This window comes from Drosophila virilis, chromosome X (genome assembly GCF_030788295.1).
Source record: "Drosophila virilis strain 15010-1051.87 chromosome X, Dvir_AGI_RSII-ME, whole genome shotgun sequence".
Taxonomy (NCBI): Eukaryota; Metazoa; Arthropoda; class Insecta; order Diptera; family Drosophilidae; genus Drosophila; species Drosophila virilis.
In genome coordinates, this window is record NC_091543.1 from 12,749,260 (window position 1) to 12,774,793 (window position 25,534).

The 25,534-nt window shown below is 45.7% G+C and overlaps 4 protein-coding genes across 4 annotated transcripts; 1 reads left to right on the forward strand and 3 right to left on the reverse strand.

The window, feature by feature from the left end:
• Nucleotides 1–73: 73 nt before the first annotated feature.
• LOC6636145 (ceramide synthase) lies at nt 74–24,157 on the forward strand. The gene is made up of 5 exons (XM_015168697.3): nt 74–150; nt 2,135–2,738; nt 23,037–23,493; nt 23,547–23,876; nt 23,981–24,157. Exons 2-5 carry the CDS (start codon nt 2,320–2,322, stop codon nt 24,089–24,091), a joined length of 1,317 nt encoding a protein of 438 aa, XP_015024183.1. The 5' UTR covers nt 74–150; nt 2,135–2,319; the 3' UTR covers nt 24,092–24,157.
• On the reverse strand, nt 7,832–10,760 carry LOC6636146 (AF4/FMR2 family member lilli). Its single transcript, XM_032440177.2, has one exon. It carries the CDS (start codon nt 10,631–10,633, stop codon nt 7,967–7,969), a length of 2,667 nt encoding a protein of 888 aa, XP_032296068.1. The 5' UTR covers nt 10,634–10,760; the 3' UTR covers nt 7,832–7,966.
• Nucleotides 10,806–13,105, reverse strand: LOC6636000 (uncharacterized). Its single transcript, XM_002059464.4, has 2 exons — nt 12,877–13,105; nt 10,806–12,824 (listed from the first exon to the last, which is right to left on the reverse strand). Exon 2 carries the CDS (start codon nt 12,799–12,801, stop codon nt 11,563–11,565), a length of 1,239 nt encoding a protein of 412 aa, XP_002059500.1. The 5' UTR covers nt 12,802–12,824; nt 12,877–13,105; the 3' UTR covers nt 10,806–11,562.
• LOC6636001 (uncharacterized) lies at nt 13,853–15,189 on the reverse strand. Its single transcript, XM_002059465.4, has one exon. It carries the CDS (start codon nt 15,071–15,073, stop codon nt 14,042–14,044), a length of 1,032 nt encoding a protein of 343 aa, XP_002059501.1. The 5' UTR covers nt 15,074–15,189; the 3' UTR covers nt 13,853–14,041.
• Nucleotides 24,158–25,534: the final 1,377 nt, after the last annotated feature.

The following is a 25,534-nucleotide window of genomic DNA, read 5'->3' on the forward strand; positions in this document are numbered from 1 at the left end:
CGATGTGTCTTGTTTCAGCCATAAAATATCGCCAACATCGATATATCGATGTTGCTATGTATGTAAGAGATAACAGGTCTCTGGCGAGCATAACAGCCTCCTAACATTGCTGACAGCTGCCACTCTGCTGTTATTGTTCAATCTAACTGGGTCAGTTTAAAAGTCGCTGCCGTTTGCGTTTCTATAAATTTGTGTATTTATTTTATTTTTTTCATTATATATTACACGTACGAATAAGAGTCGTAATGTTTGGCATATCTAAATAATGCTGTCAATGTGTACAGTGTGTGTGTGATTCGAAATTGTGAAATGACAACATGAAATGCAAGTGGATTTGCCCGCTGACGCCGTTGCCGGCAAATGCAGTACCTCATACAAAACGCGCGTGTGTGTGTGTGTGTGTATGTATATGTTTGTGTGTGTATGACAGTGTGCGCAAGATTAGATCACTTTTATTGAGTTTGTTTTTGTTGCTTGAATGCGAGTGCATAGTGCGATACACGATTTAAACTAATTTGGCAATGCGATTCTTGGAATTGCATAATCAATGAATGTTTTGTCCATTGCGTATGCGTGTTAACTGTGTCTGCAGCAGCTGTGACGGGCTGCTGCTAACTGCGCGCGCGTCATCTCTGTGTGTGTGTGTGTGTGTGTGTGTGCGTGCGTGCGTGTGGGCGTCTCTCGTCGTGTAAATGAAAGTGACACAAAAACTTATAAATAAGTGCCAAAAACTGTATTGATTGCCTCATAAAGCAGCGTCGATCAGCTGTCTCTATTTGTAATTGTTGCTGTTGTTGTTTTTATTTGTGCGCGCGCGCAACTTGGCTAAACAAAATTGCCCAACAATTGGCGCCCAATTCAATTTGTTGCGGTTTTGTTTGTGTGCATGTGTGTGTGTGTGTGTGTGAACTAATTGTTTATTTAGGCAATGCAACGTGCTTGACCTACATTTTTATGCTTTATGTATCTCAATTCTTGCAATGCATGCCCGCACATAGGAGAGTGTGAGTGTGAGTGCAACTTTTGTTTTCAATGCGCTCCCACTCACACTCGCACTCACACTCACACTCTCACATGCATTTGCATACAAAAGCGAATGTCAATTAGCATTTGAAATTTGTACTTTGTATGAGAGCAGCCCCTATGTACACAGCGTCTATGTAATTTAACAGCTCTAGAGCGTAACAGTGCGCATTAACAGTGTGTTGACAGTATGCGCGCGCTCTTCATTTCATTTGGATACGATAAAAAAAAAGTTCATGCATGTGATAAATGATAAATGCAAAAGGCGCAAGTGGCAATAAACTAATAAACTTAAATGCTAGATAAGATTGTATGAGCTTCAAGAGCATTAAGCAAATACACACACACACACACACACACGGAGACACAGACACTTATGTGTTACAGCTTTAAGTAATGACAAAGTCCGAAAATATTTTTAAAGTGTACATCAAATATGAAACAACAGCAGCCGCCGCAGCAACAAGCGAGGGTCGCAACTGATAATGATAATTGGATGATAATGAGCATACAGATTGAGTTCCGCTTCGTTCGAGATAAGAAAACGCTTTATTGCCTGCGACCAGACAGTTACACGTTACACATATACATAGCATATATATGCATTTATATATATATATATAGATTTATCTGGGTCGTCTCACATTTGCTTAGTATATATACTTAAGACTGGCATAGATGAATTGCAATTGAATACGTTATTTCATGTGAACTAGTTCGAAAATACTGCAAAAGTGATTCCAAGCAGCTGCAAAAGAACAGCTTAAATCCAGTTTATAGTTTATTTTCTGATACAGAATCCAGCTTCAATCTGAGAAATTTCAAAACTGCTTTTAGTTCAATTCGAAAAATGTATATAAAAAAAAAAAATGGCATTGAAGCTGGGCTCAAAAGTGGTTCAGAGGCATATATTATAGATATTGTTTGGACATGCTCAATAAATTTGGCTTTCAGTTGAACTAGTTTCTAAGCACTAGTTCATATTTATAGATATTGGTGTACACGGAACTAGTTCCGTTAAATGTATAAACTGAACTGGAACTATTTATATATAGGGTATTTGCTAGTCGAACACTACTGACTAGCGTCTTTTTATTTGTCTCAAATACAGCTGCAAAAATGAAATTCTTCCACCTCTGAAGGCCGAACACAAACATAAACCCAAAAACAGCCAAGACAGCACCGTCCAGGCAACAGGTTGTGAACCCAACTAACTACTCCTCCGCACCCTACTAGACAAACGGAACAGCGGTAAAAGAGGCAGCAGCAACAGCAGCCACAGCAGCAGGAAAAACCATGCACCAGCGTCGCAACAGCCTGTGCCAGCCGCTGGTTAGCAATGGCGCCTGCAAGGATGCAGCAGCTCCAGCTGAACCAACGGATACATCGGATGCACCAGAGCCAGATACAGCAGAGGCAACAGAGCAAGCAATTGGCGGCAAATCGGCGCCGATGCCGTTACGTTGCGGCTGTTATTTCTCGCTGGCTTGCTCCATTGGCTCGATGAGCTTGGCCTGCGGCAGCCTATGGCAAATACCGAATACCACCGATCGCATCACGCTCCAGCGTGGTCTGTTCCTCACATCACTGGGTTTCATCTATTTCGTTTCTTTAACCGATTTCTGCAACAAGTATCTGCTGGAGACAAAGCGAGGACAGCAATTCCGTAACAAGTATCGCCTAATGATATCCGATGTCCTGGAAATAACCAACAAGTGAGTATGCTATTCAATGTCGTATTTTGATTTTGTATTCATTTTATTCACGGCAGTTCTTCAATGCGTGTTACCACTGTATATTGTCACAGTATGTGACCCAATTGATTTTGCGCTTTTAATAATATACATATATTTATGACTTGCCCCTTGGCCATGGTCCAATGCCATTGAAGTCCTTTAAGTGGCCTTGACCACAGCTCCGAGCTCCCAATCACAATTGAGGCTGCCTTTCGCACACGCCCATTCATTCAATCACCACCCATTCACCCATTCACCCATTCATCCATGCATTCACAGTTTCAGCCATTCATTGACTTGGTCAAACAGCGTGTCATGGTCAAGGATTTCGTAACAGGCAGCTGGCAAATTGAGACAAGCAATCCGTGTGCGAGAGAGTGCGAGAACGAGAGAGACCGAAACTAGTTCAAATCAATGACCTTCAAAAGAACTATTCAACAGTGAACTGAACCGATTTTCATATGAAAGCACAAAATGTATCGCACTTGTTTTCTAAGCCAATTATTCACTTTCTCAGCATTGTTTAAATTTAATCAACGTTGCAATTTGTCATTTAGTTTCATTCGAAGGTTTTCCGCATATAATATCTGGATTTTGGGTCGTAATGCACTTGATCTGTTTCTCTAGTTCGTTTCGTTTCGATTCGTTTCGTTTGTTGTCGCACTCAAGAAGAAGAGTCCACATTTCTGTACAATTAACAAAAAAAAAAAAAAAAAAAAGAAGAAACAATAAACCTCATCGAATTCGCATTGCAAACGTCAATTGGCGTTCATTCAAACTGGTTCGGCTACCCTCCCTCCCCCTCTTTGGCCCAGCTGCTGTTGAGTGTTAATTAAACTGTGTGTAGAATTGTTTAGCTCACTTTGAATGGAATCACTTGGACCCTCTATCCTCTCCGACCCTCTTCTTCCAAGATCGCGTTGCCCCCTAATGATTACATTCTGTGCATTTGATGGCATTTGTTGAGCGTGCTGGTTAAGGGAGGGTGTTGGGTGAGGGGGGGGGGGGGGGGGGGAATCACTTTAAATGTGTTATACAATTGGTATACAAGTGGGGAATCATAACACTAAGTTGAGCTGGGCAAGAGAGACAGAGAGCTGCTATTATAAGATTTATAATGGCAACTGTTATACCACAGCTGGCAATTGTTGTTATACACTAACAACTTATAACAGCATGGCGCTAAAAAACGAATAAAGCATCTAACAGCTGTGTTACATGTGGCAACTGTCATACACTTGATCGTTACTCTTTTAATAGTTATACATCAGCTGTTCTCAGGCAGCATTAAAAATGATATCATTTCATGTTTCGCTGCAATTGTTCTACGAGAAGCGTGTCAATTGTTATACTTATTGTAACCGTTTAATGTTGAAAGGAAGCATGTTGCAAAAGAATATTAACATATTTAAAAGCTGTTAGAATGACATTTCAAAACTTTTCTAATGTCCTATTAAGACTTTTATATAGCTCATAAAATACAAAAAAAAACTCGCGCATTATATTATTAGTTTCGCTTAAACCTGACTGTTATATCTGCAAAAACTGTTGTTTTGCTACATCAATTGATATACTGTGCTACTTAAGTGGTTATGCCTAATTGAATGTGTTATACTCTACTTAACTGCTCGAATAAGATTCGTTAATGGTCCTATTCAAATTGTAAACATTTGTTATAAAACTGTTATATTGTGCGACTTAAACTTGTCTACTATCCTATTTAAATTGTTATTCTGTTTCATTAAAATTGTCTACTGTGCGACTTTGACAATTTGTCTATTCGCCTACTAAACTGTTATACTGTCCCACTTCGATTGGTATAGTCATCCTGTTAATGCTGTTATACTGTCTTGCATATATATTGAATTTAATTTGTATGTTCTAATTTAATCAACTTAAATCGATACGAATGTGCTATACTACTTATGCATTTAATGACGCACGCTCTAATCACTTCCAATGATAATCAACTAAGCCCTTTGAGCGCCAAGTGGCACAGAGAAAGGCTCACCGCCCCCGCCCTTCAAATCCCAACACACAGGCGAGCTCTGACGTCTGTCGTTTCCATGGACATGGGCGTAGGTGTAACTCTCTCTCTCTCTGAGTGTGCGTGTGTGTGTGTGTCAGTTTAGATTAGCTGCACTCTGTGCCTGACAGCTAAAACAAATGCCTGCCCACTCATATATATATATATATATAAAACAAGGTAGGGGGCTTTCATGTGAACAACTCGGAGATACCCTGTGCAGAAGTCCATCAAAATGCAGGGGGCAAAGTTCAGATCTGTTGAAATGAGAAAGGTTAACTATAAAGGGAACTAAACTGAAGCCTCGTATGCTATAAGCGAGTCTACATGCTGGATTTTGAGTGTCGCTGAGATATGCATTCAAACTCAATATCGATATCGATGTCTATCGATTTCTGTAGATTTTTGAGGGACACGCGACAGGTTATCGATAAGTTTAATGAAATAGAAGCAAATTCGCACGCAATAGTTACGGAGATCGAGGCGTTGGCTGTGGATGCTGATCAAGAATATGTATATATAATATAGATATATATATATATAACACTTGCCTGTTACGTACACAGTTAACCCTTAATAGCCTCTTGCAATGGTTACAGGGTATACAAATATAATATATAACTAACCATTGTACGCGGAACTGTGCGGCGCACAACACAATTTACTCGTATACTAACTGCAGCTTCTGTGTGCACGGTGTGTGTGTGTGTGTGTGTGTGTGCGCGTTAGTTCTATTGACTAACAACTAGTATGAGGCTGAGGGCAATTTGTGAGATGCTCGTGGCTCACCTCGCACCTTGACCAGCCTTGACTTTCATCATAAATCTTAATTAGACATAGTTGTAGTATTTTATTATTATTATTATTATTATTATTAGTGTTATTTGTTGTTGCTCTGCGCCTCTTCCTTTTTAATATATATTTTTAGATATATATATATCTGTATATATTATGATTGCAAGGCGAGGCTGAAAGCCCATTGAACGACCCAGTAACCGATATCAATATTTAGCACAATTGCCTTTGATTGTTATTAAGGTTAAATGCGAACTATTTGGCCCGGCATCCAGCGAATCGGGAACAGCCCCCATATATACATATATTGACGCCGAACGCCATTCATTAGCCACGGACATGGGCAATGGTCAATGCCCATTCGTAATTGGAACTAATGCGTCCATTTCGATGTGCCCAGCCAGTCTCGGTCAGGGGTACGACAGAGCGTCAAGGCTGTATGAGCACTTAGCACGAAATGTCGAGCAAAAACTGGAGCGCCGATTCTGCCTCTCGAACATTGGGTGTGCCACAGACAATCTGCTAATCTTTGGGCGTGGCGTGTGTCGATGTGTGGTTGGTGCAGAAGTTTTGAATAGTTTTCGCCGAAAAAGAACAGAAAGCCGAGTGCACAAGACATGAATGTCCGTCTAGAAGGAAGCCTACCTTGAGCTGATGTCAGAAACATGCGAACCTTTCTCTTACCTCAGACAAACACTATGAGAAATGTTTTTATTTTTTGTCTTTCTGGAATGCGTTGCGTTGTTAATCGATTGATATTTGTGAAATTTGGGAGCTTAGCTTTTATATCAAGCAAATGTGTCTGTAGACCAAAGCACAAGGCCTTATCCTAAAAAGGGAGAAGTTTCTTTCAATATCGGAGAGATATTCACAATGTCAAATACAAAAGTATCCAGCGCTTATTATCTACTACTTAAGCCTAGAAAACCTATAAACAAAATCGATATTTATCGATGTGCTACCCTTGGGGAAACGAAAACCGATTAATATAGAAGAGAATACCCTTTAAAATCAGCCAACACGGTCATTTCGGTTTCATACCAGCAGCAGATCAATTGGTCTGCTCATGGAATTATAATTAATTCTTCTAATTAAACTTAATTATATGTAAATCTGTGAAGCGCTCTGTTAGCAGTTGACACAATTCGTTAACTTATGGCAACATATTATTTGTCCATCCAATTATTTGTGAATATTTATTTACGCTAGAACTTCGATCGGGCAATGCCAGCCGTGAAATTTGTTGTTTATTGTGCCAATAAATTGGTTCATTTTTATGGGGTTCCGCTTCAGTGCTCAATCAGATTAAATATATTAACAAAGAACAGTTTTCACCTCATCAACAAATTGTCAAATTTTGTTTGACATTGAAATTAGTGAGACGTGTTCCACGCTTTTCGTAAAATCCACGTCCGCTTGATAGAAAGCTTGGTATTGCATAAATTCAGGAAGTGTTTGATCAACAAATATACTATAATATAATAAAGTACAGATCTGTGTCCGTTGCTTATAATTCTCAAGTGGTTATTGAAAATTGTGAAAAGTGCATTCGCATGCAAATTTCTTTTAATATATATGTGCAAGGTAAATCGAGCCAGCGCATTGGTTCGAACCAGCGAATAGTTTGGTTGGGCTTGCAGCCAGGATAATGACAAGGTTTATGTATGAGTTCTTTGTCTATTCATAAGACAATGGAAAGGCAAAAGCAACCAAAAGGATAAATGACATAAAATTTCGTCAGTCACCATTTTATTTTTAGCATTTTACCCAATGGCCATTAGGCATCATTATGAGTGCTAAATATATATTTGCAATGGCATTCTTATAATACTTATATAATATGGAGACATTATCCAATCAACCGCACTCACTCTGGATGCTTGTGCATCCTTTATTTGATGGCTGTTATAATAAAAATGAAAAAAAAAAACATGCCCAACAAGCACTCGAGGCGAACAGCCCAGCTCGGCAGCCCTCAAGAATATTGTCGACAGGGTGTTTTTGGTTTGTTTGGCGCGGCCTTGCCCTTAGTCTGACCCTGACCTTTTGGCCCGTTCCGTAGGGAACAGTCATTGTATATGTATGGTAGATTTGTGGCGAAATGAAGTCATCAAAGTGCCAACAATTTGGGCCCGAGTCGCATTAAATATCATCATAATTGCGTATATCAATGAGCTTTGGGCTAATTTGTAATTTCAGCTTTTACCGAATGAAATTTAAAAAAAAAAAAAAAAAATTAAGAAAATAAATACATTAAGGAAATAACTAAATGGATTATAATCGAAATTGAATTGTATAAATTGTGAATTGGGCACGCTTCCAAAATATCAATGTGGCATATTATTTGCAACCCGTTTTTGCCAACCCATTTCGGGAGGTGCAACGTTTAGTTGCGGCTCTTCTTCTTGCCACGCGATTTGCATTTTCGTCGCTTCCTTTCTGTTTTTGGGGGCATGGCCGTTAGGCCGCAAACGCTGCAATTGTTGCTGTTGTTGTGGCTCTCGCTCTGGCTGCAACTGTTGCTGTTGTCGTTGCTGTTGCAGTTGTTGTCCCTTTCCATCTGAAAGCTTACGGTCTTGGCGGCAGCGCAGGCATTTAGCTCAACATCTTCGTAGGTAATGGCAGCTATTATCGGCGCCTCAATTATCTCGGGCATGGCTACAGCTGCTGCTGTTGCTGTTGCTGTCGCCTCGGCAGCAGCAACAGTTGCTGGTTCGACAGCACCAGCGCACACGCGTATTGGTGCATGATAGCAAATGTTGGCACCGCCAACAGCGCTAAGACGCGTCACATTTGGCTGAAAATCGATCAGCACTGGGCGTGGACTGAGCTGTTGTTCCTGTGCCAGCAATTGTTGCTGTTGCTCCTCAATTAGCTGCCGTTGCTGTTGTATTAGTTGCTGTTGCTGCTGCAACATTTGCAAATGTTTTGCCTTCTTCAGCTGTTGCTCCTGTTCTCCCTGTGCCTGCTGCAGCAGCTGCTGCTGCTGATGCAGCTGCTGCTCTTCTTCTTTTTGATGTTGCAGCTGCAACTGTTGCTGTTGCTGTTGCATTTGCTGCAACTGTTGCTGTTTGAGTATTTGCAACTGTTGCACAGCATCCTTTCTGCGCTGCTCCTGTGGCCAGGGATGATTCTGCAATTGCTTTACAAATGGCAAGTATTTCGCATCTACCACAATTGGCGGCGGATCAAAATCGCGATTGTGCTCAGTTAGCTCTGTGATCGAATCAAAGGACTCAATATCGCTGCTGCCGGCCGATGAGTCCACTGCATCCTGAACCTGATCCAGCCGAACATTCTGCTCCAGCAGCTCTTCCTCCTCCGTTTTGCCCTCCGACAGACCCTTTTTGCTGCTGCTGCCGCCGCCGCCGCCTCCGCTGCGACGACTATGCCTTGTTGTTGTGCTCGCCTGATTCAAACGTCGCACCATCGGCCTGTATAAATAGCGTATGGGCAACGGCTTCTTGCCACGTGCAACGGGCGTAGACACAAAATACTGATAGCTTATATCGATGCCATCCTCTATGGTCTTTGGCACCTTGTGCTGATCCACGCGCACAATTTTCGACGATCCTGTTGCCGTTGCAGTTGCTGCTGCTGCTGCTGCCGCAGCTGCTGTTGCTGCTGCTGTTGCTTTTTGCAGCTGTTGCTGTTGTGCAGGCTTCTGCTGCTGCTGCTGCTGTTGCTGTGGCTGCTTGAGCGGCACACGCTTGTTAACTGACGATAGCATTGATGGCCTGGGCGCAGAAATTGTTGCAGCTGCTGTTGCTGCTGTTGTTGCTGCTGTTGCTGTTGCTGCTAATGTTGCTGCTGGTGGTGGTGGTGGTGCTGCTGCTGCTGCTGGTGGTGCTGGTGTTATGATGCGCAGCGGCGTATCGGGCATTATTTTGATAACGGTTGAGGTTACCTTGATGGTCTTGTTGTCGCCTTTGAGTGCAAGGGGCGCTTCGTATGACTCACTGTTCGACCAGGTGCTGCTGCTGCTGCCACTCAAGCCAAGCGTCAATTGATAGCTGTTGTTGCTGCAATTTGTGTTGCTGTTCGGACTGGGCTTCACGGACGACGCCGACCTTCGACTGTTGTCGACGGACGCCGTCTGTTTAACGCCGTCCGCCTGCAACAGCAAAGTCGTTGACGCCTGCTGCTGTTGCTGTTGTTGTTGCTGTCGCATTGATCGCACATGATCGCTTAGCTGCGCCTGCTTTGGCTCATCAGACATCGTTTGGCGCTGGCTGGGCACTGTGAATAAGCGCGATTGTACATTGGATTTTGTGGGCGTCTCCACAATCTGCTGACGCCTGGGGCTGATCCGGCTGCCGATGGCCGGCCAGGAGGCCTTAACGCGCAGCTTAACGTGCTGCTGCTGGCTGGCATTGCTTGGCGAATTCGCCTCCGACGAGGATTCGCTGCATTGCCGAAAATTGCTCTGCGGCATCAGCAGCCATTTCGTCTGCGGCGTCTCGTTGCGCACGCGGCCATTGCGGCGTCCACGCGCCACCGGCTTGCGTCCGCTACCGTTCGCCGTTTTGGCCGGCATGCTCCACTCCTGATTCGCATCGTTGCCACCTGTGGACGTGTGAACTGTCTGGCCGCGATTCCGATTGATGTTCGTTGCAGCATTCGCTTTCTTGGCCGCCGCATCTGCGCCAGCTGTACCCCGCACATTGCGCCTATAACTGCTCGTCGCGGATTTGCCCGCTGTGCCGCCGCCGCCGACGACAGCTTTGCCCGTGGCCAATGCTTGGGCACGCCTTGTGAACTCCTCCACAGTGCATGGCATTGTGTTGGCCACCTTTGGCTGTGCGCCGCGACGTTTCGCCACTTTTGGTTTTGCCGCCTCCGTTGGTGGCGGCTGTTGTTGCAGCAGCAGCTGCTGCTGTTGTTGTTGTTGTTGTTGTTGTTGGCGCATTGGGACGCCTCCAAAGCGGGCACGCGCCGCTGTATGGGCAACAAAGCCGTGACCTTCGCCAGCGCCGAGCGTCATGGACCCGTAGAATGCGTTGGTCTCGACACCCCGAGCCCCCGCAAAGAATTTCGACCTTTCCAAAGACATTCGCTTGGTAGCAATAATTTAAAAACGAAATTTTAACTGTGCCCACTAATAAATTTCCAAAGTGTTGTTTTTGTTTTTTTTTGTCTGGGGCTTTTTGTTTTTTTTTTTTTTGGTGTTTTGTTTTGTTTCAAATTTGATCCGACTTAAAGAATATCTGGAGTTTGTTTAGTATATTTTGTTTCTTTTTTTTTTTTTTTTTTTTTTTTTTTTTTTTTTTTTGAGACGGTCTCATTTTTGTAATTTTTTTGTAACTGAAAACGAACTGTTACTAACCAAAAATCAAGGTATACTTCGATGAAAATAGTAAAAAGTGCGCACGTTTTATTTTCGCTTACAGTTCCAGATATGATCGAACTTCTCTTGCTTCTCACTCGCCACTGTACAGTTTACAGGAGTGTACAGCACACCGAAGACTCAATGCCCTTGTCGGCATGCATTTCCTGCATGCATCTATATGATATAGTAGTCCGATAAAACTAGATATCTCGATAACTTCATAAACAACAAAGTTTCTCCACACATATACAACCAATTATTCTATGGCAGCTTTCGATCCGTATATTTAAATATGCCAACAATCCGTACTGACAATTTCATAAAGAAAGTAACAGAATGTTGCCGTTCCTTAAGTTTGCTTTCGAATTGAAGATGAATGTAGAATGGCGATGAACCGGAGCAGGAAATTCATTTTATCATAGACCGCTCGAACCAAAATCAAAAGAGCTACAAGTACGCCAAGTTAGCCTTAGGTAGAATTCCTAATCAGTTAACTCCTTATGGAGAGTTCGACTAGTCACTTGACTCTATCAAGATCAAGCCTAAGATGATGCGGAATTTCTTTTGGAGTTACCCTACGGTAATACATAAGCTAATGAAGGAGCTGGAAAGATGCTGAGTCACTAATCGATCCAAGCCTTCAATGCGGCTGGCTAGGCATAGATGCAACGATATTGGCAGAGCTGCTGCAGATGCCTATAGAGCTGCTTCATCTGCTGCAGATCACAGAGCAGGGCCGGATTGTGGAGCATTAGATGAAAGCGACGCAATCGTGTATTGTTCAGATTGAGATCCTGCAGCCAGAGCAATTGCTCGGCCTTGATCATGGGCAGCAAATGATCGAGCAGCGATTGCAGAAACTGTCGCTGTTTTATGGTCAACGGCTCCTCCGCCGGCATGCTGACCAGCTCGAACAGTAGCTGCTTGTCGCAGTGATGCAGCCTGAGGCCGGGCTTCAATTTCAGCACATGGAACGTTGTGTGCAGCAATTGCTGCAGCTGCCGGCCGGATATGCGTATGTAGCTATATTTTAGGTGCTGGCACAGCCGCTGCAGCTGTGCAGGATTCAGTTGATCGAGGAACTGCATCAGCTGCGTTTGCTGCAGCCGGCACATGTGCTTCATGGTCGCTGCCAGCAGGCGACGTGCCTGCGGCCTGGCATTCGTATCGTGCAGCATCAGACACAGCTGCAGCAGCTCCACATGCTCGGCCAGCGACATATCGTAATGGAAATGCGGCAGCTCCGATACCAAGCGCCTAAAGAATCTCATCAGCGCATTGTGCATCGGCAGCAGCTGCTGCAGCCGGCGCAACTGTGCGGCGCTTAGCATTCCGCACAGAAAGCACTGCTCCAGCACCAGCGCCAGTCGCTCCGGCGGCAGCAACAACAGCTGCTCCACATGCTCCATTAAGTGCTGTTGCTCTGCTGCCGTCGCCGGGCCGTGCGGCGACAGTAGCGTGCGCAGCTGGATGAGCACCGCCTCCGCATCCGGCTGGACGCATTCGCACTGCGGCTGGGAGTTGTTATAGAAATTGATGCCGTACAGTTTGTTTATGACGCCGCCTTGCTCCATTTCCCGCTTCATGTAACGCATCAGCAGGGCTGTGGGTATTGGATGTTTCGCTGACGTTCGGATATATTTTGTACAGTCGCATTCGCAGCCCAAACATGCGGCCGGAACTGGTGGCGTTTGTTCTGATGCCCGGCTGCAGGCGATTCGTTGCCCTTGCTCGACCGGATGAAATTTGTCTGGCCGCTGGTGACCAGCAACAATACGTGTTGGGCTCTCCATCTGCCCGATGCAGTTCGGTGCGTGGTCTGCAATTGGCCTCAGCAACGCGAACGGCTCGCGCAACGCTTGTCGCTTGCAGTTTCTTGACATTTTTGCCATGCTCTTGATATCATTGTCGTCACCTACAATGACATTTTTGAAAATTTTGAATTTAATACTATGCTGTAAACTGACCCTCGCTATTTGAACAAAGCACAGTCACTTTATCCACCAAATAGTATCTGCATTTTGACAGCCTTTTTTCAGTCGGATCACACTTTTAAGCTCCCTGTATAAAAAGCTGACAAGGAACAGAACAGTGAGCCTTAGAGATAACGTGTGTTGACAAGCCAAGCTCAGCTCCCTTCAGGTTTTCTCATTCCTTTGTTTGCAAAAGAAAAAGTAACCCTGGACGAGAATGAGACGTGGATTAATTCTGAATAAAAGGTGAGACTGGGGGAAAGAGACTAACATTTAGTATTAGGTCTCTCACTGGGTGATTAATTGGTCTCTCGTTAGCTTTTCATTGCTGAACAAGGTGAGCCTGGTGTTTAAATCGTTGCCTACTTTTGCTGGCCAGTTTCCGAGGGATGGAGAACAGTGAGCTCTTCTGAACATAATCAATGTTGTTTTACAATTCTCACAGAACTAGAAGACACACAACTCCAGTGCTAGATCAGTATTTTGTTGTATTTTTCAATTTGTATTCCCATTTTTAACGAGTTGTTCAACGCTGCTGCCTGGCAAAGCTCATTTAATGTTAGCCGTTTCATTCACACAACTGTTAGTTAACACTAACATAACCGCAACAGAGCCTATGTTAGTTAACACTCACATAACCATAACATAACCGCAACGTGGTCTACATTAGTTGATTGTTACATGACCATAACATTACCGCAACAGTGTCTATGTTAGTTAACACTCACATAACCATAACATAACCGTAACAGTGTCCATGTTAGTTAACACTCGCATGTTAGTTAACACTAACATAAGCGCTGTCGTGCGAAATTTTGTCGCCTTTTCTATGAAGAAATTATGACGCTCCCAATCGCATGCTCTCCTCGGAACCTGGCGCGTTGACGTCGTTTTATAGCGAAATCGGGTATGTGGGAACTATATATGGTTTATACGTAATCTATTTTGGGCCAAGGCATACACAGATATATAGACATGCGTAATTTAATGTAATTTAAGTGTGTGTTTTCGATGCCAAACAACAACAAAATTAGAAAAGTGCATTGTTGGCTGCCTTCAATGCGACCCTCACCCTTACAAGGTCCCGACCACCATTCGGCCCAGTCACGTCGTATCCGTAATGTTACCGATCTGTGCCAGAAATGTTGGCTTCTTGGCCCTATTTGGTCATGCTGCTACTGTAGTAACGCCTGCTGTTGGTGGTACCAGAATAGCGCATGCCCCTTGTGGCTGGATTACTAAAACGATTGGACAACGTTTTATTGGTGGAGTTCTTGGGTGAGGTGTTCGCCTCATTTTGGGCTGGGGGCTTCCGATCGCAAAACTGGCGATTCAATACAGATTGACGTGTTGGTGGCACCTCCTCGGTATGCTCGCTGCTGGCGGCTGGCTTGTTATTATAATTATTGCGGCGCCTGTTCCTATTGCGGCGAACCAAATGCTTATCAACTGTGGCCACTTTGCGGTACAGCTTACAAATGCTATTGCACAGGCGGGATGTGTACAAGCCGCGTGTGAGCGCCTCCTGGTCGCGCATGCTGCACACCAGCTTCTTCAGATCGACGCCCTCGAGCGTCTGTAGCAACAGATCAAGATGAACCGGACAATTGGCCTTGGCATTCAGGCGCTGCAACATGTTCAGCAAATAGTTTTCCTGATCAATTGTCAGCACCGATGTTAGGAACATGAGCCGTACAATCTTTAGCATATTGTCAGTGTCGAGCGGATCAATGGGCAGTCCACACCGATCGTACATGCTGTCATATATGTCCAGATCGTTTAGCTCTGTGTATGGCGCCTTAACGTTCTCCATTACATCCCAGACACGATCGCGTGGAAATCGCTTGAGCGGCTGCTGTTGCAGATAGGCCAATTTGAATAATATCGATACCATATATTGGATTGAGCACGAGAATAGGCAGCTGAGCGCCTCGATAATGTGACGATTCCGGCGGCAAATGCAATCGCAATCGAGACCATTATCATCATCGCCATCATCATCATCATCGTCATCCCTTTGACATTTTTGACAACCGTCTGTGGTACAATGACGAAACCAGCGATATTTCGATACGGGCTGCAGCTTCTCCAGATATGGCCGACAACTGGCATCTGGCATGGGGCCACAGCAGCCGGTGCATCTGCAGCGTCCAACGCAGCGACCGCAGCCACCGCGGCACGATGCGCACATTTTCAATAATTTTGCTGTTGCTGGTTTTGAGCTCGAATTTTATTTCCGATGAATATATTCCAATGAAAAGGCCACATGATTACGCACACGTACAACGCCCCCGGCATCTGTTTCTGTTTGAATCAAAGTAAACCCCAATTTCAACAATTCCAAACTAGTTTCTTGTGCCTTAGATCAAACCATTTTGTGGCTTACGTTTCGACTGCTCTTTGTACAATCCGCCTGAAGGCGATTCAGTTTCTGTTGAAGAAGAGGGGGAAGATGAAAATTATTCTACGTCAAATTTGTTTACAATACGGGGTACATTAACAAATTGGAGAGTACGGCAGAGATTTATGCGCTAGATAAACAAAATATTATCATTATTAATAGCTATAAACAAGCAAAGAACATTTTTTTTTTTATAGCTCTAGCCAAGAGAACGCAATATGTCCATAAACTCGCCGGGTATTCGAATCCGGATCTTTCTTGCCCGCATGACAGAGTCACCTAGACAGCAGGGAGAAAGAGAGAAAGAAGAGAATAGAGAGGGTGAGAGAATCTTACAGAAAATAAAAATGAAAACAAACCCTAATTCATTAGGTTCATTGTTTCGGGCAAGCACTTGTTCAAGCTCAGAGAAATAACAAGTTAATCAAATGAAAGTTTTAGAAAAAAACCCGTGAATAGAACAAATGACATATCTTCGACTTCCAATGAATGACAAGTTAGACCCAAGGCAATTCTCGAGAGAGACTTGCCAAAAAGAGAGGAGCAGCAGATGAGAGAAGGGTCTTTTTCTCGCACTGTGCCTGTCTAGCTCTCTCTCTCTCTCTATCTCTCTCTCTCTCATTCATTAATTGTATAACAAAAAAAGAGCATGTTTAACAAGTGACAATTTTTAAAGGATTTCTAACTTCAAAATTCGAATTATTTAAATACTTTCGGCATTTCCAAATTAGCAGTGAGTGCTATCCCAGACTCGAGTGCCCTCAGCGTTGAGGGTTCCCTACTATGCGATAGCCAGCTGGTGATTGCAACGAGCCCGGCCAGCAACAGCAACAGCAACAACAACAGCAATCACAACAGCAACAACATGGATATGACATTGTCCCTAAAGGACAACATTGTGTGCTGGGAGCAGGAGAATGAAGAGAACAAGCTCGATTGCCAGGAACGTTATGTGGTCAATGAGATGCAACATTTTCCGCCGCGCAATCCCGGTGGCATCGAGAGGCACAAATCGTCGGTTTGCATGTGCCGCAAATGTCCTGCCAGATCGTTGTCGCCCCAACGACGACGTCGGGCGCGCGGTCAAAAGGTGGTCGATCAGCTGTTGGCCCATGAACGAAAACAGGAGAGACTTGTTGTGCCGGATTTGGCCACAGAATGGTTTCGCAAGCAGAAGGTCTTTCTCGACACGGTCACGCTCAATGAGCGCCGGGAGTTGCGGTATCAGATGCAACTGAACGAGCCCAGCTCAATATCGTTAACGTGCGACTGCAAGAGATGCGCCTGCCATGAGCCGCAGCCGTTGCAGCACAGCGTTCAATATTTGGATTATTGTCAGGAGCGGCGCAGGCGTCGTTTGTTAATCCAGCGGCAGCGACACCAGCAGCGCCAGGGTGAAGCGATATGCAAGTGTGCGGAACCGTCCAAATGGCCGCCAAAGGCGCTGCTCATAACAAAGCCCCGCATCTGGAAGGAAAAGCAGTGTGTGAAGAAGAAGGCTACGGACACTGAGACGACCGAAAAGGCCAAGAAGCAGCCGTCCGAACAGGAACTGCTGCCGGAGCCAAAAAAGCAGCCAACCAATAATATTACGGTCTGCAATCCGCATTTGGCCGGCTGCCAGCCGGATGCAGTGACGGAAAGGAATCGCTTTTCGGCCGGCTCGACCAGCAAAAAGCCAAAGACAAGCGTTAGTCAAATGTATCAAGAGCGCACGTGCAACTGTTTGCGTCCGCGACGCCGTAACTCGTGCGCCTGCATCTTCCAGGCGGATGGCCAGCCCATGGCCGAGGAATGTGTGGCGGCGATGCGCCGGAGCGAGTCGCCGCCGCTGCGTCTGCGCAAAAAGTATGATTTGCGCGAGGCGCCGCAGCGGCGACTCGATCCGGCATGCTTTCGCCGCATCTCGCCAGAGTTTTATAGCCTGCTCAAGAGCTACGAGGATGGGATGACCGAACGTTATCCGTTATACGGTTTGCCCTTGCGCTATTGGAGCAAAGCGGCGCCGACTTGCCCCTGCGAGCAGCTACCGGAATGTGCATGTGAACCGTGCCTGGGCGATCAGTCGCTGGCCATAGAAGTGCCGGAGAGGCCGCCCAAAAAGCCAAAGGATGAATCTATAGAGGATGAAATTGAGTGTGAATCGTCGGTGTTGGCGATAGAAGAATGCAATGCTTGCTGTGCGAACACAGGCGAATGCGAGCGGAACGACTGCCATGAACCATGTGCCACAGACGTCTGCACCCGCGAAATGTGCATTAAATACGAATGTCCAAAGACCTGCATCCCGATTGAGCCTGTCGATCAGCAACAGCAACAGGAACCACCCAACGAAGAAGACAACAATGAAACAATTGAGCCAGAAGAGGCGACAGAAACAATTCCATGCAGAAAAGGAACATGCAAGCGACGACGTCCATTTGTAGGCATGGCGCAGTCATCCGAAACGGAGTTAAGCGCACCAAATCCAAATCAGCCCAGGGTCAGCTACAAGCTCGATAATGAACAGCGTACTGTAGCTGATCCCATGACCTTGGTGGAGAGCAAACTGGTAAACCTTATAGAGTCCAAGTCTCCGGGCCTCGTTAAGTCCAACTCTCTGGGCAGGGAGCGCGTCAACACAGTGGGCATGACTAAATCCAAATCGATGAGCACATTCGACTCCAACTCCGTGAACATGGCTGAGTCCAATCCACTGGCAAAGTCTGTCTCGAACTCAGTAGGCATGGCCAAGTCCAAGCCCTTGAGCATGAATGATCTTAGCTCGCTGGTTGAGTCGAGGCCGTCGAGTGTTGCCAGCTCGCTGCCAAAGCAACGAGCACGCAAACGCAAAGGCTGGTTCTTTTTGACCAGCTCAGCGAACATGGAGTTTCCTTCGACGAGCAGTCAAGAGGGCGAGGCTGAGCGAAAGAACAAGCGAAAGGGCGTATTGGGCAGCGTGGCGGGCCTATGCAAGCGTGCAATTCAGCCAGGACGTTATCTGCTTTACAGCCTGAGCACGATCAGTCGCCAGCCGCCATCGTACGGCAGCGGTTCGTTAAATAAGAAAAAATCCAGAAGCCTGAGGGGGTCATCGTTTTTCTCGCGCCAGCCGAAACATGGCAACTGGCAACAGCGCCAGGAGACAAATGCTTCGAGCAGTAGCCAATGCAACGCATCACAGACCACAAACAGCTTATCGGTTGTGCAGAAAAAGTGCTTCTACCTGAAAAGGAAACCGGCCAAAGGACAAGTCGGTCTTATAGGCATTAAACCAAAGCCAGCCACTGCCGGCAAGCTGCAAGTTGTCAGTGGTGCAATGGCACAATTACCACAGATACATCAGCTTATGATAACCGGAGTTGCAGCAGCTCCGCCAAATCCCGTGTTACAGCTGCCCTTCGAGACGTCGTCGACGGACAGCCAAGTGACGGCACAGACAATAAATGCCAGCGCTGCAAACTGTAGCAATCTGAAGGCATTGAAAGGCGAGTCCATATCTAGCCAACAGATCAGTTCGATATGCAGCATACCAGACACGCGGCTAACATCGCTGACAGAACCAACTGAGAGCCGGGAGACGGTTACCAATTTGGAGTCCGTGGGCACAATATGTCCAGAGGCCAAGGCGGATATCAAGCCCACGACGAGCAATGCAGCATCGCGCAGCTATACGCAAGTGTCGGATTATACGCAGCTAATGCGTTTGGTGGCACGCAAGAGAATCAAGCCGCGACAGCATAAACGCTGCACGGTTACCTTTGCGGATAGAAATCGAACCAATGTCAGGCAGTGTCCGAATCTGATGCAAAGTCAGCGTACTCGCTGCAAATCGCAGCAATTAGTTGGCACTAGAAATCGTAGTCCGAGCCCTGGCCCTAGAAATAGGCGCACGATCAACAGCAAGATCCTACCGGTCCAAGGGACCAACACCGGGCTCACCGGCAGGGCTTATCCGCGCGCAACCTACAGTAACAGCAATAGATCAAACCAAAGGATGGTGCCAACGTCCAACTATGATGTCGAATTGCCTGCACAGAAATCGGATTGGCTCTCGCGTTATTCGGATGAAAGCGCTTCTGATTTCAGTCGAAACACCACGGTCTTTGACGGTGCGGACTACTTTAACTCGTGCGAGAGCAAACAATCCACTTGGGAGGATCGGGATATGGCACAGAATTCTGAATATTCCTCGGATCAAAGTCTGCAGTCACACAATCCTCCTGTCACTGCCGCCCCCCATAATGCGCCCCAGACATGGAAAGGTCCGGTCAATTCGACAAGCGACAATACTAACAACGACGCAAGGCATACAACAAACCATAATGAACCATACGTAAGTGCACCATCTAGCAGCAACAGCAGCACCCCAACCAGCTCGTCAACGATCCAGAGCAGGCGGCGCACTGAAGACAACAGATGCAACCGACCGAATCCACACCGGGCTGGTCACCTGGTCGGGCAGTACAATGCGAGGACAGCGCACGGCATTGGGGTGCAGTTGACTCGTTTCGGCAATAGAGCAGAACAGCATATAGATGCGGATGCGGATGCGGATGCGGATGCTGATGCTGATGCGGATGGGAATGATCACGGCCCAAAAATGGGACGTGGCTATCACACGGCTGAGCCTGAGAGAAAACGCGAGGTGCCGGCCGTGTCAAGGCGACAAAGTGTGGACAGCATCGTTAGCAGAGAACGCACCGTGGCGACCTTGGATCCGGATACCTCCCTGGATACGGTAGAGCGCAACGAGGAGCGTGTGGCCAATGTTACCCGCTACACAAACCAAATGTCGACCATCATGCCAAATGAATCGAGCATTTTGTCGCAGCGACCAAAACCGGAGAAGCCCGGTCTGAATCTGTTATTTTCGAGCAAACCGCCCATCAATGAGAAGCTATTGAAGCTACGCGATGCAGCGATCAAATTGCCAAAGCTCAAGATCAAAACGCCGCATTCGAAGGCGCAGTGTTCGCTGCGCACACGTCGACCGCCGCCGCGTCCGGCAACACGTCTGATGCGTCTGGATCAGGTGCAGTTCGCGGATGGCCAGCAATGGGAACGAATTAACAAGATGATGAACAACGATCCAAAGATGGCCAATATGGTGTCCACGTTCTATCAGCCGAACCGGCCAATATCCAGCTACGACGGCTCGTCACAGCTGCTGCATCCACCGGAGCTCCCAATGGACGACAGCAATCTGGGCACCGACAGCGACAACGATGACGATAATACGGATATGGATGCACAGACATCGCAGCATGGTCGAAACGTCACCAGCTGCCGTTCGCGTTCCGGTTGCGATGTCCAGTTCCCGGACGATAGGAATTGCCAGAAAGTTCCAAGCACATCAAAGCAAATGCCGCCGACGGTTAGCCCAACAAATCCCACCACTAGCAAGTTCATTGGCCGCAGTGCGGTGCTTCCAAGCGTACGCACTTATATACACACATCTGGGCGAAAGAGGAACTTTAAGGTATATACGACGCCCTGCAGCTCATCGTGCTGCCTGAGCGGTGAGTCTGGCTCGCAATCGCAGCGTTCGGAAACGGAAACAGATTTGAGCTGGCAGAAATCCGAACCGGAGACCTCCAGCGATGTGGAGCCAAGGCAACAGCAAACGGCAAATGTGTCAAGGTTGAGAGAGAAACGTGAACTCCGGCCAGTGGAGCGCTATCAAAGGCGCGCGCAGATCGTGCGGCAGACAACAGTCACAAACAGTGAATCCTCCGACTATAGAGGCGGCAAAACAACTATTAAACAGGAATATGGCAGAGCTAGAACCGCCAGGCCGGCCTCTAAGGACAGCATTTACGAGAGCTCCTACAAAACGCAGCAATTGCCTCCGATGACAAACGAGCGCAACAGTTATGGAACGAGTGCACGTTTGGCGGCACTTAGCGAATCCTTTGGTTATCCGGCTGCGAACAGATTCCGTTCACGGAATTCGCTTATTAGCTACGCCATCGCGCCGCCGATTACCACAATTAAGAGAGCCAACTACAAGCAGATCACAAAACCGAATTCCATACTGAAATCCTCGACAAAGCCATTGAGCAAGGCACTCAAGCAGGCGACCGAAGGCCGGCGTGTCAACTTTGTGGCACAACGGCTCTCAGACTCATCCATGGATACGACGGCTGCCAAACAGAATACGAAACCCGATACTGTTTACCTGTCCAAGGAGCCGCCGCCGCCGCCGCCGCCTGCCCCGTACAGTGTGCGCTCCGGCAGCAGACGGCCCATGATTGCCCCTGGCCACAAGGTGAACACATGCGGTTTGGATCGCGGACAGCCGCATAGATTCAACTTTTGCCAACAGCAGCTGCCAAATATAACAAAAATGGCAACACGATCCGACAAGGGGAACCTGCCGTCAATCTTTGCGATTCCCACCACAGCGACCCTCAACGAATTCGGCCCGAATCTGACCAGATATACGCACAAGAGTAGGTCAAATCATGATCGACTGACGGTGCATGCGACGACAGCGGCCGAACAGGAATTGGCGGAGAGTCGTTTGCCCATGAACTCGCAGCTGTTATCAAAGCGCAGCGATTTTCCAAACACAACCAGGCGCATCAATGATCGCATTATGCCGCCGGGAGTGTCGATTGTTTCCGACTTGGAATTCAAAACGCACTTAACGCCCACACGCAACATCGAGTCGAATGAGACACGAGAGAGGGGCGGCAGCACCACCACCGATGTGCCTTTAATGCTGGCCACTGTCCTCGATCAATTGCATAAGAGGCGTGCCGCAAACAGATGCGCCTCGAACAGCTACCCGACCAGCCGGATGACGTGCCGAGCAACCATAAAGGATTGCCTGCCATGCGGCCGCATGCGATACCCTTGCAATCAGGATGTGAGGCTTGGCAACATTGTTCCAATGGAGGATAATTATCATCCGAGACGCAGCTGCTATTTGCGACGCCTGCCCGAGGAGCCGGTGGTTATTGCACCTACCCATACGGGCCTGCGAGAGCAACAGCTGCGCCAGAACTGTCTACCCGTACTCTTCTACGGCCGCAAGTGCTGATCATGACTCGATTGGAATATATCGGAACCAAATCTCACACAGTTAGATCATATTATGTCTTAGGACCAACTGTGCTATCTACTAAAACTGAACGCAATGCTTGATGTGTGTCTAATTCTAGTTTTTAACTTTTGGTTTGATTTTTGTTTATTTGTGGGAAATTTGTGGGCCTTGAATAGCTCTTAAACTTGCCCCAAAAGCGTGGAAAAATGCACATGAAAAATTGCGTCTTTGTTGTTTGTTGTCCTCGCCTTATAACACTTTCGTGTGGTCTAAATAAAAATCAATCCTAGTGAGGCGTCAAATTGAGGTAAACAAAAATATAAATTCTTCTTAGCCGTATCTCAAAATTATGCCCAAAGATTATTAATAAATGTATATACTCATGCGTCTTATATGCCAGAAGAATATGTTTATTTTTCGAGATTGAAGAAACTACCAAATAACAATTGCTTCGGCTTAGGAAATGTGCTTCAGACAATTTCCCTAAATTTCCCTAAAATATCCCCATTCTATGTTCTCTTTCCGGCAGAGCTAACCGATTGCTTACATTGCTCTGTTAAGTGTACAGTAGACGTTCCACTAGAATATGTTAACAGTGCTCTGTTAATGTGCTGAAAATATTATGATTAGGGTGTCTACTGGCCGAGCCCACTCACCTGTTCTTTACACCTGTTAACACACACCAAACTGATCTCAAATTTGTCTTTGTTTCTCCCTTTACAGAATCGTCTCGGCCATACAGGCCTCGTTCTCCTTCCTGGTGGGCCTGATCGTCTGCAAGTCGACGTGCAGCAAGTCGTTTGTGTATGCCTCGCACTTTCTAATGGAGGCATACGGTTGGTTTGGCACCGCCTACTTTATGTATGACATTTGGTCCATGTACAAGGTGCACACCCAGAAGATTGCCGACAAGCTGCACTTGCTGCGTCTATCCAATTCTCAGCCGTTTACCAATGGACATGCCAGAAGCTATTACGACAAGGCGGCCGGCGGCGACAGATCAATTGGTAACAACAATGGCAGCACGCCGGGCACACCCCATGAGATATGCGACTATGATGGCGCCTGTGTCCAGATACCCAAAGACGGACGCTGGGATTTCCTAAAGTATGTGCTAACACATCCGGTTATGATGATACATCACGTATTCATTGGCACCTTCGGACTGCTCGTGGTGACGGTAAGTGTTAAACAAACTTAAATTCCCCATCTAATTGGTCATTTCTCTTGCAGTATATACGCGGCGGTGGCCATTGCATCTATAGCTATATGTTCATGATGGAGTTCTCTACGCCGTTTGTCTCGCTGCGCAGCATACTGAGCACCATGGGCCTAAAGGATTCTCGTGTCTATATTGTCAATGGGCTGCTCATGTTGGCCACATTCTTTGTCTGCCGCGTCTGCATGTGGCCCTATGTAATGTGGCGCTATAGCCTGGCCATTGATGCCGCCTCCATGTGGGCGGCCATGTCCGGATTGCCGCGTGGCTGCCTTGTCAGCATTGCCATATTGTTCTTGCCGCAGCTCTACTGGTTCTATTTGATGGTCATGGGTGCGCTCAAGGTAATACCTCTCCCTCTCGCTCCCTCTCTCTCTTTCTCTCTCTTTAGAGGGAGATAGAGATGTGAGCTCTGTTTCACTTATTTTCATGTGTTTGCGTTTTGCAGGTGTTTCTGCCCAAACGACGGAAGCTGCCAGCTGCCGCCCTTGGCAATCAGTTGCAAGCGAACGTGCCCCTAACCGCCACGCCCATCGCCACAATAAACGGCAAAAATTAGTGCAAATTTGTTAAAGCTTATATATATATATCTTTCCATATATATATATATATATCTATCTGTTAATTTTTTTTTTTTCTTTATTTTTGTTGCATGCCCAGCGCAAGTCTTGCTTATTGTTTATACATTTTTAACAACCCAAAACAACCAACTAATTTAACACTGTTAGCCCGCTTCGAGCTAGCTGGGCAGCTGAACAATCCAACAATGTTTGCACTTTCACGGGCTCCTAACAATTTAAACATAAACCAACATGCAGTCAGCCCGGCCAGACATTTATTTTTTAGTTATTTAATTGCTTACTTTTAAAGACATTACTAAAACCGAAAACAGAAAACAAAAAACAAAAATGAAAAATGAAAACAACTAAAAATTGAAAAAATGGAACACGACAAACAAAACCAAATAAAAATATATATGTTGCTTACTTTTAAAGCAAAAGAGAACACACAAGAAAAAGTGAAAAAAAAAATATATAATAAAAAAAAAAAAAAACTGTAAATGTTGCATTCTATTACAGAAGAAACTATTGCTATGTAATCGATAAACTTGTAATGCCAATCTATCGATCAGCATGCTTTATATATATATATATATGTATATGTGTGTGTGTGCGTACTATGTTTAAGGTTCGCTCTTTCAGGCGCCTGTTAAAGTTCATGTTAGTGGCTGGCAATGAAATATTCAATTTGTGTGCAAATATGGCAACGCCAACGGTTTAAACAGACAATACCTGCTACCTGAGTCCAGCAGCAGATAATTTATAAAAATTCATCTATGTCATTTGACCGCCTGCTTTTACAATGTAGTTTGCAATGTAGTTTAAACGTCATGTTAACTTTCACGTCTTTCGGAAAATGTCAGCGAATTTGACAGCATGTTAAGCCGGCTGCTAACTTTAACAGGTACTTAAGAGAGCGCACTTAAGTGTTGCTAACGAAATCAAAGAATCTATATTGAACTCGGCTGGCCGAGGTTTATGTACCTATGCGGATTGATTCAACTGAGAGCTAAGTAATATCTATATATATATATGTATGTATCTGTATACTATGTACTATAGAGCTTATATGCTGTAAATCCGGGAATTTAAATGTAAAACTGAATTTGCAAACACGTTTCATGAAAACTATTTCGAAAATATAGCTGCTCGACATTGTAAGCAATCGCTCGACGATTTGAACTCTTGACTAAATTGAGCATAAATATATAGAGTAAATGTGATAAGATAAAATCCAAAATAGTGAACAGAAAATAAAATCAAAAGATACATTCAAACAATATATGTATGTATGTGTGTGTGTGTGTCTACGTACGATGCATGTGCAAGAACTTTTCCAAAAATTGTTTTCCATCTGTCGCAATTGTATTGATGTAGCCTATCAAGCCGTACTGAAGGGCATTTCGGCATTTCCAGAGCACAAATATGTTATGTTGATTTCT